A 12,719-nucleotide genomic window follows, 5' to 3' on the forward strand; every position below is an offset into this window, starting at 1 on the left:
AGCAGAGAGCCCGATGCGGGGCTCAATCCCAGGACCCTGAGATCATGACCTGAGCGGAAGGCAGAGGCTTAACCCGCTGAGCCACCTAGGCACCCCCGTTTTATTTTCTTAACATATTTATGTTTGGTATTCTCGGGTCATTAGTCGAAAATAATTTCCTTTCACCATTGAATTATAGCACAGAATTTTAAAAGGAAAAAAAAAAACCTACTTAGCCAAAGAGGTGCAGAAATGCCATTTTCCTGTGGGCCATCACTGACCCTTTGGACCTCAGAGACCGTCCCCAGCCTGCAGTCTTAGTCTCCTGTTCCTTTCTGAGTCAGCTCATCCACAGTTATCTAGAGACTTTTAGAAATCACTCATAAGGTGTGAGGATTTATAAGGCTATATTTTATAGGGTCTAAAGCTGTGCCACAGAACGGCTAGCCACATACGGCTGTTTGAAGTAAATTAAAGTTCAATACAGTTTAAAATTCAACTTCTCAATCATAGTAGCCACATTTCACATGTTCAGTAGCCACACATGGTTATTGACTACCCTATTGTACAGCGACAGGAAGCAGGATTTGGACAGTTTTATAGCATATTTTAATGAGACTAATTTAGTTTTGCTAACTGTCATTCAGCATCTACTTTCCTCTCATTGGTTCTTTTTCATTTGTCCTCACTTTCATTTCTGTTCTAAGATGTGCTGTCTCAGCTATTCCTTTTGTCTGTCTAAAAATGCAGTCGCTCATAGCTTTTCCTTCCTACGTAGAAGAAAAACTTTCCCTGACTATCCATAGAACCTTCTTTTCTGGAGCCTACCCAGGACTGACCTATTTGACTTCTTTCAGTGTCTGATAGTCTTCCAGCTGCTATGGATGTCTTGAACAATCCCCTTTCAAGGCGTGGCCCAGAGATAGGTATTTTGTCTTTACTATCATGACTAAAATTATATTTCTCCTTAGCATTTTTATGCTAAATATTAAACTTGAAAAAACTGGTGGGTTTATGATGCGTAGCCCTGCCCCATAGGAAGGTTTCTTTCCACTAGGGAACTTTGTTGCCATTTCATCATGAGCAACCACATAGGAATCTGTGAGATTTTCTCTCATTGTTTGCTGGGTGTGAGCTAACTCTGCCATTAATGTCTTTCTAGTGTGGGAATTTTGCTGTCCTGGTCGATCTTCACATACAGCCACAGGGTTCAAACAAAGATACCAGCTGGTTTTCTGAACAGAAGAAAGAGGTACCACAAAACTTTTCACTGTTTAAATGCAAATGTCTGCTGCTAGAAGACATATTAACTCTTTCCAACCTTCATTTTCATTTGTGGGCAAAAAATAATGAATGATACTTAACCCTTGAGAAATGGTTGTTGTATTCCCAATGACAGACATACACTTGCTTCTTTTTCCCTGAGAAGCTAATACATCTATGTATTTCATAAGCTATATTATTTAAACTAGGAATTTTCTACCTCTTTGTTTTGGGGGAAAGGGCTCATTATAGTTAGAAGACGATAGTAAAGTGAGGGTTCTAGTCAAGCAGGGATTTTAATCTAACTGGTTGTAAAGGACAGGCTGAGCCCCTGAAGTAGGCGTGGGGTGAACACAAGACTGATCTTTTACAGCTTGAAATCAAATATTATTTAATTCTTAAATTCTCATCATCCACACTTTTGTCTTCCACTGTATTTTTTTTTAACAGGCATCTTTGATGGCAAGCATGGAGATGTTTGACTGTAGTCCTTCTCACTGTGATCAGTCAGGGAAGTGGATGGCTGGGGTGGTCATGGGTTTGATCTCCCTGGGCCTCAGTTTCCTTATTTGTAAATGAAAGAGTTGGACCAGAGGCCTCTGAGTCACTCCTAGCTCTCAGTTTCCATGATCCCACCCCAGTGCTGCTGTGGCAGAAGGTTGGAGAGTGCATCTGGCTCTTCTCACGTGCTCTGCTTCCTTCTCCATGTCCTTGTACTAGAGAACAGGGAGCGCAATTATGAGGCAGCAGCTTTCACATAACTCTCAGTATATTATAGCACTTTGTGTCCTCTGTGATCCTCACCACAATAGCTTTTTAGAGCTAAAAGTAAAAATAAGATTTATTGAAAGATAGTATGTGGAGAAGAATCTACTTACAGTGGCAATCAAACAAAGCAAACAAAACAAAACAAAAAAACACCTTTATTGTGGTAACTGTTTTTAGTCAACTTTTGAAGACTACTAGAAGACAAAAACTCCCTCAAAGAAAATTTTATATGTAATATATTTTCAGGGGCGCCTGGGTGGCTCAGTGGGTTAAGCCGCTGCCTTCGGCTCAGGTCATGATCTCAGGGTCCTGGGATTGAGCCCCGCATCGGGCTCTCTGCTCAGTGGGGAGCCTGCTTCCTCCTCTCTTTCTGCCTGCCTCTCGGCCTGCTTGTGATCTCTGTCTGTCAAAAAAAAAAAAAAAAGTAATATATTTTCAGTCACGAGGTACTAATATAATCAAGACTTGGCTGGGCAATATTGTCCTGGGTATCTCGTGGGCCACGGCTGAAAGAAGGCAGGCACGAGATTCAGTGTCATGCGATTTATCGTTCAGGTTAAATAAATGGATTGTCCCCTTCAGGACTGAATATTTAGGAAGTCAGCGTCTCCTGCTACAACTCAGCTCCATGGAATTCCAAATTTGGCTTAACCAGTGTTGGCTTACCAACACTCAATTTCCCCAAAGTGACTAAGGCTCACCTGAGGGGACCTCACCCCAAAAGTCTTCTGATTTGACAGACATGAACAGCATTCTAGAATCCACTGTTTTCGGGCCCACCTTTTCCTCCATTCTCTCCCAGCTTTACCACCTCAGCCTTAGCCCTTTCTTGTTGATAGGTAGTCAGTTCTGCCAAGAGTCAGTTGATTCGAAAGGCTTTAAAATAAAGCCATGAATATGTGAATCACCTTCTAGCCAAAGCATGAGACTAGATTTTTCCAGGGTGCCACACACAGCTGTTGCTGCTCCACCTAGAACTATGTCCGGGCAGCAAGGCATGACTTAGCAAAGGTGCTCAGTGCAGGATGGGACTTGCAGAGCTTGGCTGTGGTGCTGGCTGCAGGAGGGCCGGTTATGCCAGCAAGCCGCGCTTGCCTCTCCAAGCAGAGCATATGGTTTGCTGCTTATACTTGAAGCCGTTCCTTTAAAGTTTCTTCACTGACATTGAAATGGCTCTGAGAGAGGGAGAGCCAGAGAAAGGAGAAAAGCTAGTCGAGGAAAGGATAGGACTCTAGCCTGTATTCAGTGTCCCAATGTTTTCATCTTTTTTTATTATTAGATCATTTCATGATTGGGATTTCATGAGCGATCAGTTTGATTGCATCTTAGCAGTCACTTTATATAGTGAAAGTCTTAAGAATGTCCAGTTCCTTTTCAGGAAAAGGAACTAATTGCATGTATTAAACCCAAGTTTATTTTGAGTCCAGCACGAGTAGTCTTTGTACCCAAATACGCAAACTCGTACTCTTTCATTTGTAAACTTGAGGAAGCAAGTGTGAGCCCCTGTTAGCCTGGAAATTCTGTATATATCTCTGTCCTCTTGCTCATTGATTTTGGCTCGGTCTTCTTAGGTGCGCCTCCTGTGTAGCTGGGAATTTGTCTTTTCTAGCGTTGCTCTGGTTCTGAGGAGAATGCTTCACTCAGTGTGGTGTGGTCAGTTCCTAGGGTATCTTGACCACACTGCTCATGGTTTACCTTCCATTCGTCAAACCTGACTCATGGAAGGAAAGCCCCGTAACTATAGGGAGAAAGTTTGTGTTGTATGGGCCTTTGTTTTATTTTTGTCGTACTATTTTTAGTTCTAGCCTTATAGGGCATTTATGGCCAAATTTTAACAATCTCTGTTTCCATGTATGTCTTTCACATATTTTCTAGCTCAGTCATCGTTGAACCCTGCATGTGAAGCAAAATTCTTTAATTGTTAAAACAACAGTATGAGGCAAGGCTGCCTTTCTGTTGTGTGAACAATGCCAGAACACTCAGCTGTAAACGGATATCTCTGTATTTCACAAGGCACTGCATCTTTGGGCTGCAAAATGAGAGCAGGAGAGAGGAGACCAGCGTTTACATTTTACGTAGATCACGTTTGTGAATTAAATCAAGGATTTTCAGTATTCTTGAGGAGTGTACGTATTAGCAATAAAAAACAAGTTTGGCGATCATTGCCCTTCAGACCTACCTAGATTTTTTTTTCTTGTTTTAATTTACGAAGCTTCTAAGAGATCAACCTGAGATGGCATTGAAGAAACCAGTGAAACAGGTTTGAGCTGACCTCGGCAACTCCGAGCCTTCTGCAGAGGCTGGGATTTGGATCAGAATTATCAGTCCTTACGCACCAGTTTCTTAATCTAAATTAAGAAATTTAGATTTGTGTGCCGTTTTTCCCTTTCCCTGCCTTGGCTACATGTCTCTGGTGGACAGTTTCTTCCTGTTGTGTGGTGGACTTTGAGAGTTGTGTTTTTCTTTTCATAAGTAACACTGACACATAATAGACGGCCCCAGAAATTTGCTGGTGGTGTGGTGTGTTGACATTGAATTAAAACCATGTGTTTCTGCTGCCTAATAAATATTAATCTACTTAGGAGAAATATGAGAAGTTAAATTATTTTCAGCATTAATCAGCAGATATAGTGCAGTTTTCACAAAAGCAAATGGGCATGTACGGGATCATCAATAAGAGCTTGGAAGAAAATCACAAAACTGGTTTCCAGTTCTCTCTTCAGCTCATCCCTCGATACTGTTCCTTCTTCAGTAGATTTCTAAACCTGAGGCCAGAAACTAGTGAGTGGTGGTGTTTAGGTGGTGTTTAAAAAAATGTTGTTGTTTTGTCTGTTAGGTTGGGTTTTTTTTTGCGGGCGGGGGGGGTGGTGGTCTGCCCCTCTCCCTACCCCTCATCCCAAATCATGCTCTCTCTCAAATAAATAAAATCTTTAAAAAAAAAAAAAAAAAGGTTTTGAACCAAATTTGAAAAATGGGAAAATATTCGCTTAAAAATCACTATGGCCACTCCTCTTGAACAGATAGGAAGAGCTAATAACCCTGTCCCTGGAATCCTCACATGACAACGGTCCCCTGAAACCGTGGAGTGGGGGGGGGGGGGGGTGGCTGCCATCCCATCTTGCCCGGCCACGCGAGTTACTTCACTGCTTTTATCTTACTTTTAGAAATGTGAAACTGAGGCAGAGGGAAATGAAATGCATTTCTCAGGTCACAGAGTAAGCCAGCATCATGGTTTTGACCAAACCTCAGTAACAAACTTCAACCTGGGATGTTACCCTCGAGCACAGACAGCATTCTTTTCAGCTTTCCCAGCTAAGTAAAACAAATAAAATGAAATGTTCATTGTTGACTTTTTAATATGCACGATGTTGACTCTTTTTGCATTGCATTACATGAAAAAACTATGTCTCATTTTTCACCTTACTTTAGGAAGTCTGTTTACTGTTAAAAGAAACCATTGATTCAAGAGTTAAGGAATACTTGGAAGTTCGTAAACAGCACAGGCCATCAAATACAGAATTCACAAGATCCAGTCCCTTGACCTTAAAAGGTAGGCACTGAGTACTTTGATTTTGGATAAAATTTCTGCTTTGTAGAGATGGCAATTATGTTTGACTCTGACTGTCATGTTAGTACAGTGATACATTTAAAAAATATGTTCTGATGAAGATGCTTTGTTTGGGTAAAGAAAATTAACCAAAAAGCTCTGGAGGGCTTTTAATAGTAGGCAAAATATATAAAAATAGAGAATAAAACATTCCTAAGGAAAATGTAAATACTTTAAAGGATTTTTTTTTTTGACAAGTAGATTACAGATAGATTTTACATTAATGCTGACTTGATTTGGGGCTTTATGCTTTTTTAAATGCTTTCATATATGTGACTCTATTTCGGACATTCTCAGCTGGGGGTGATGGGTCCCAGGGGACACTGGGTTGTCATCGGGTGAGCGGGGATTGGGGGCAGCAGGGAACTACTGACATTTAGGGATTGGAAGCCAAGGATGTCACTGAATATCCTACAATGCACAGAAAAGGCCCCCACAACAAGGCATTATCTGGCCAAAACGTCAAGGGCACTAAGCTTGAACTGTCCTGCCTTATTTCCCAACAATACTTTGAGAATGGTGATGTCTGAGTTGTAGGTGATGAAGCTGAGGATCTACAAGATTAGGGGCTCACCTAAATAGAAGATCATCTTTTTGAGGACAGAAATGATCTTGTTTATTTGGCATCTTACCCCACATACCCCCCTCCTCCATATTTAGCCCAGTGCCAGATACACAGATTCCTTGTTGAAGGAAAGCATACTTGAGAGACACGTGGCAGAACCTGACCCCAGACCCAGCTCTTCTGACTCCTAGCCCACTGTTCTTTCCTCTCTGTCATTGTCAGGCTTTTTTAAATTTTTTTTTTAACTTTAAATCAGCATTTCATAATACTCTTTGTGGTACAAATAAGGTCAACCTTGTGTTAATCCTCAGAGAGCAGCACTGGACAGCCATGAACTAGGTTATGCTAATGCAGCATCCCCTTAGGAGAAGAACTGTGTTAAGTAACCCCTTTGAAGGCACACTTAATCTACACTGTTCACCTGGACACAGCTGATAAATAGGCAGACAGATTAATTTAACCCGAACTGAAAGCCTTGAATGGAATTTTCAATTCAGACAGTATTGTATTAGATGACACTTTCTGGTATTTCGCTTAGTAGTAGGATAAAGCTGGAGAAAAGCCAGAGGGGCTTATACCCCAGCAGACTGGGCTAGTCTCATTTTATAACTGCTACAAAAGGAGAAGGAACAGAGAAGGTTCCCAGACCTTCATTTCTGGTGTGGAGGTAGCATGGTCAATACTGATTCTCAACTAGCCCTTCCCTGGCTTTCTCTGCTGCTGAGTGAAAAATGTTAAATACTCAATTTCCCAGCCTCTTTCACAGCTAGAGAAGATGGTTGTGTATTGTTCTGTCCCCAAGATGAAAATCAAAGTCTTTCTTGGGCTCATGTGGGCAAGAAGTTTGTTTTTATTTGCATGGATGGATGGATGGATGGATTTATTTATGTATTTATTTACAATTTTGTTTTTAAGTAGAAAAAGTGATCTTTCTGTATATACAAAATTAAAAAAAAAAAAAAAGGGTTATTTATTTGAGAGCAAGAGTGCTCACGTGTGAGCAGGGGAGGGGTAGAGAGAGAGGAGAGAGAATCCTCATTGGACTCTTCACTGAGCTCAAAGCCCAGCGTAAGGCTTGATCCCAGGACTCTGAGATCATGACCTGAGCCGAAACCAAGAGTTCCATGCTTAACTGACTGAGCCCCGCCTGGTTATACCCTGTTTTTTTCCCCCCACATAACATAATATAGAAATCCTTTACAACATATGCATCACCATGTTTTAAAAAGTTGTTTTAATGTGGTAAACTATACATAAAATTAACCAGAGTAACCATTTTCAAGTGTTCAATTTAGTGGCATTAAGTATATGCACATTGTTGTGCAGTCATTGTCACTTTCTGTCTCCAGAGCTTTTCGCCGTCCCATACTGGAAGTCTTTACCCAATGAACAATACTTGCCCATTTCTCTCTTCCCAAGCCCCTGATAACCTCTGTTCTGCTTTCTAATATACTATTTGAGGTACCTCATATAATGGAATCAGTTTATCCTTTTGTGTCTGGCTTATTTCACTTAGCTTAATGTTCTCAAAGATCATCCCTGTTACAGCATTTATCAGAATTTTCTTTCTTTTTAAAGCCAAATAATATTCTCTCTCTCTCTCTCTCTCTCTCTCACACACACACACACACACACACACATTTTTGTTTATTTGTTCATCTATCATAGAATAGTTGGGTTGTTTCTACCATTTGGCTATGGTAAATAATGTTGCTATGAATATTTATGTTCAAATATCTCTTTGAATCTCTGCTTTTCACTTCTTTGGGTATATGCTTAGAAGTAGAATTGCTGGATCATACGGTTACCAGTTTGTTTATTTTTTTTTTTTAATTTAGGTTTTTGGTTTTGTTCTGTTCTGTTTTGTTTTTTGTTTTTTGTTTTGTTTTTTGAGGAACTGCCATCCTGTTTTCTGGTGACTACACCATTTTACATTCTCACCAAGAATGGAACTTGGTGTTTCCACAATCTTGCCAATACTTAGTTTTTATTGTTTTGATAACAGATATAAAGTGGTATCTTATTGTGGCCTCAATTTGTCTTTCCCTCATTTGTAATGATTTTGACCATCTTTTTAATGTGCTCATTGGCCATTTGTGTATCTTCTTTGGAGAAATGTCTTTTTATGTCCTTGCCCATTTTTGGGGTTGTTTGCTTTTGTTTTTTCGTTGTAGGATTTCTTTTATATATTCTGGATATTAATTCCCTATCAGGTATATGATCTGCAAATATTTTCTCCCATCATCTGTTGCCTTTTCACTCTAGTGTCTTTTGATGTGGAAATGTTTTAGATTTTGGTGTGGTCAATTTATCTCTTATTTTGCTGTCTGTGCTTGACACTTTTTTCAAGAAATCTTTACTGAATCCAGTGTCACAAAGCTTTTCCGATGTTTTCTTAGAGTTTTCTAGATTTACCTCCTTTTATTTAGGTCTTCGATCCATCTTGAATTAATTTTAAGGAAAGGGCTCAACTTCATCCTTTTTCATACAGATATTTAGTTGTCCCAGCACCATTTGTTGGAAGGTCTATTCTTTCCCCCATTGAATGGTTTTGGCTCCCTTACTGAAAGTCTTTGATCATAAATGTGAGGATTTATTTCTGGGCTCTCTATTCTATTCCATCGTTCTACATGTCTGTCTTTATGCCAGTTGTGGGTTACCATAGCTTTGCAGTAAGTTTTGAAATTAGAAAATATGAGTCTTCCAACTTCCTTAATGTTTTTTAAAATTCTTCTGGCCCCTCAGGGTTCCCATCGCCACTTTTAATGACTGTGTAGTATTCCATTAAATATCTTTAATTTATTGGTAAGACAGTTAGGTTGCGTTTAACTCGTTCTCTCTTGTAAACAATGGCACAGTGAGTATCTTGATGATACACATGTTCGCACACAGCAACTCCTTTATAATATTTTTAGTTTTAATGTTCATATCTTTATTAGTTTGTAAGAGCTCCTTAAGGATAAAAATGCCTTGTATGTTTTATGTGTTGTACGTGACCTTTCTGTGTTTGTCATTTGCCTTCGACTTGGTTTATTTAACTGCACAACCACAAACTAAGAGAAGCTTGCATTTGCCTGGTGGATCTTTCAGTGAGCAGCCACTTTCGGGATGAATGCTAGGCTTCACTGTAATGAGATCAGTAGTGCAGTCGATTGCCAGAGGGAGGCAGGAGGATCCTGAAGCACCGTTGTGTTCACTCAGCTGTGCTAAGTGTTCTTCCTTGAAAGTCATCTTGGTATGAAAGCAGTCACTTCCCTTTCCTTTCTACTTCTGGTAACAGTTAACCTTTAATTGACCATGTCTTTTGATGTTCAGACCTTAGCCAGTCCCCTCCTTTGCTGCCGCCAACCAGTTTCTGCTCCCGCCTCCCCTGCCTGCCGGGGCACCCACAGCAGCCTCCTGGCTGGCTTCCTTGTGTCCACTCTGGCCATTGCCTCTCCTGCTGTTTATACTTCAGTTCGTGTCATCCCTTAATATCACAGATCTGATCTTGTGAACCTCTTTGCCAAGGCTCCCAGGTGCAAGCCAGGATCCTGCCTCTCCAGCCTCATCTTGTCCCACTCTTTCCTTCTTTCTTGCTCCCAGTGGGGGCAGCTTAATGCCTTTCTTCCAAAGCTCTTTTCTTCTGCTCATCTTGGGGGTCTCTGCCCAGACTGGAGCCCAGGTCTCGATCCTTTCCCTGTGCTCCTTCTGCTCTCTGCTCAAAATCACTCCTCAGGGAAACTTATCCTGGGGAACCATCTCCCTGTTACTGGCCCACAAGCATCCCGAACATCATTCGGTTAACGTTGGTCTCTCCACGAGCTGTGTAAGCCATCTGAAGACAGGTTCAGCCTCTTTTATTTCCATTGTGTCTCCAACTAGGAGGACATTTCCTGCTTTGCAGTAGGTATTTAATAAGTGTTTGTACAGGTGATAAATTACACGCATAGTTCTATCTCTCCTCTTCCTAGTAGGGTTAAAGCATACCATAACTTTCCCAGCCTGCCATGTCTCCTCCCACCACTCACTTTCCTGCCTCCCACAAGCCTGCTTTCTTGATACCGCTGCCTTAACATTTATAGGTTTCGCCTTTGTCTGGGAAACTTATATTTAACTTTTAAGATCCACCTCAAATATTACTTCTCCAAAGTCAGTTTCTCATCTTCTGGCACTTAACACTTTGAATACATTTGTCACATTGTGTTATAATTTTGCTATAATCCGTTTACCTACCTTTATCCTACCCTTTCAGCGGCAAAGACTGGTGCTTTGCTACTTACAGAGCCTCTCTCCTTCTCCAAATCACATTAGTGCTTAACCCTAGAACATAGCCCTAGAACATGCTTCTGGTTGTAAGCGCTTAACCTCATACTAAACTGTTAATTTCCAGAAGGCAGGAAGACCATCGTTCATCTATCTCTCCCACAAGGTTGCTTTCCACAGAGAGGTTCATCTTGCTCTAGGCTGTGTGTACCGGTAGGAATGAAGTAGACACATGCAGTAACATACTGTCACCTTACATCGTTTATTAACAGCATCACTAAAACTGGAAACTGAATACATGTTCTTAGTCTTGCCTCAGAGCCAGAGACATCTCTCTACATTTATCTGACTGCCTGTTCTCAGCTGTTCCCATAATCTTACTTAAATGCCTTTTTTCAAAAGCAATTTCAAAGCCACTAACCATAAAGCCCTGCCTATTTCCTCCTCAGTATCCAGTTCTGTGTCTCATGTTCCCTGAAAATAGAGTTATCCTTACTGTGTTGGTGGTTTGGATGAATGTGAGTGGTTTATGCTTTTGTGTGAAGTGGGTATCTTCTCTCATTCACATGAATTTCTTACCTTTTTCCATTTCCAGAACCATGTAGCAAATAATGTGTCTCACCATGTAGAGGAATTCAAAGAGTATTTGTAAACTCCGTGAACAGTAAAGCGCAGACATTTGCTGATAGTTTATCTTTTTTTTAAAATCGCTTGGGATGTTATTTCAATAGATTCAGTAAAAATTAGTGTTGTGAGAAAGTTTTTTAAAAGACTTACCTGTCATGGGGCTCCTGGGTGGTGTGTTCAGTTAAGGGTCCAACTCTTGGATGATCTCGGGGCCCTGAGACTGAGCCCTGCATTGAACTCCACACACTTGGCATGGAATTTGCTTCAGATTCTCTCTCCCTCTGCCTCTGCTCCTTTGCCCAACCTCTGTGCTCTTACTCTCTGTCTCGCTCTCTCAAATAAATAAATAAATCTTTAAAAAAAGGACTTAACTGTCAAATTCTGTCAATTCTGTCTCATTTAATATTTTCCCCTTTAACCTTGCCAGTGCTAGGTATTACCAGTGTTTTTAATTTTTCCCAGTCTGACAGGCCAAAAACCAGAAAAGGAGATACTCTGCTCTTTGATTTTTATCTTTCACTTTTTACGAACTGTGTATTTATAGCTTTTGTTCATCTTCATTTTGGGTAGTTTGCCATTTTCTTCATAATTTTTTCTCTTTCCCATTGTCCCTTCCTTGGTCGGAGCCTTCTTAATCAACTCTTGAATGAGCCTCCCAAGTTTTCCTCTTGGCTGCCTTTTCTACAAACTTCCAGACAACAGCAGGTTTCTGCCTAGTGATACAGCTCTCCCAGCGACAGAGGAAATAAGCCCAGCATCTCCTTTGAGCAAGAATCCAAAGTCTCATGCTCTAGCTCCCAGCCTAGGCTTTCTGAGTGACATTCATTCATAGCCCACATTTGTTAACTTACTGACTAAATTGTGAAGTTCACTCTTGCCAACATAGCTTGAATAAAATAGTAAGTTATTTTAACTAAGTAAGTTATATTAATCAAGTCAGTAACTTAGTTAATACACAAATATATACATCATGCAGCAAGGAAGACGGTGTAGGAGGAGGATGCCATACTAGCTTTTGAAATGAAGAGTTGATATTTCTTTCTTCTCTCACCTAACATGTATTTCATATTCCCTTGGCCCTTAGCTAGTAACTCAGCTGATCAGGATTCTTTACCTGGCAAGGCGATCCAAACCTTCATTCCAGAGGGATTGGAGCTGGCAGTGGTCCTGCCTTTCTGAGGTCACCCACAGTTCTCATGAAGGTTTAGCACTGGAAATGTGCCACTCAGTAAAGCCCGTTATCCTCTCAGTGTTTCATCCACTTGCCTCTGTGGTGTCATCATGGGCCAGCATTTCCACTCCTCTTTTGGTCTTTTTGTCTGATGGCATAAGAAGCCTGAAGTAGTTATGTGGCACTTTTAACTTGCAGCCTGGACCCTTGTTATCCCCTCCGTTCCAGTCTTCCTTTGAATACTCCTGAAGCACAGTCATGAGGATGGAAAGCAAATTTTTGCTGAGGTGGTCACTTCCCACTTCAACTCCCTGGTTCCAGGAATTCTTGCCAAGGGAACACATATTGTTCTGCTGGTCACAGCATGTAGTATGTCTTGTCAAACTTTACCCCAGCCCCACGGAATCCTGCCTTGTCATTTGTATCACAACAGAATTCCCAGTAGACCCTTCTACCGCTCTGTAAGACCAGCTGCATTTGACCCTTGCTTGATT

General features: G+C 40.9%; 1 protein-coding gene across 1 annotated transcript in view; it reads left to right on the plus strand.

The window, feature by feature from the left end:
* Window positions 1–12,719, plus strand: part of SLX4IP (SLX4 interacting protein) — a 193,066-nt gene that overhangs the window by 115,165 nt on the left and 65,182 nt on the right. Inside the window, 2 exon segments of the mRNA XM_032351417.1 lie at window positions 1,142–1,231; window positions 5,440–5,560. Of these exon segments, the coding sequence (XP_032207308.1) occupies window positions 1,142–1,231; window positions 5,440–5,560 (211 nt within the window).

Source organism: Mustela erminea, chromosome 7 (genome assembly GCF_009829155.1).
Source record: "Mustela erminea isolate mMusErm1 chromosome 7, mMusErm1.Pri, whole genome shotgun sequence".
Lineage (NCBI taxonomy): Eukaryota > Metazoa > Chordata > Mammalia > Carnivora > Mustelidae > Mustela > Mustela erminea.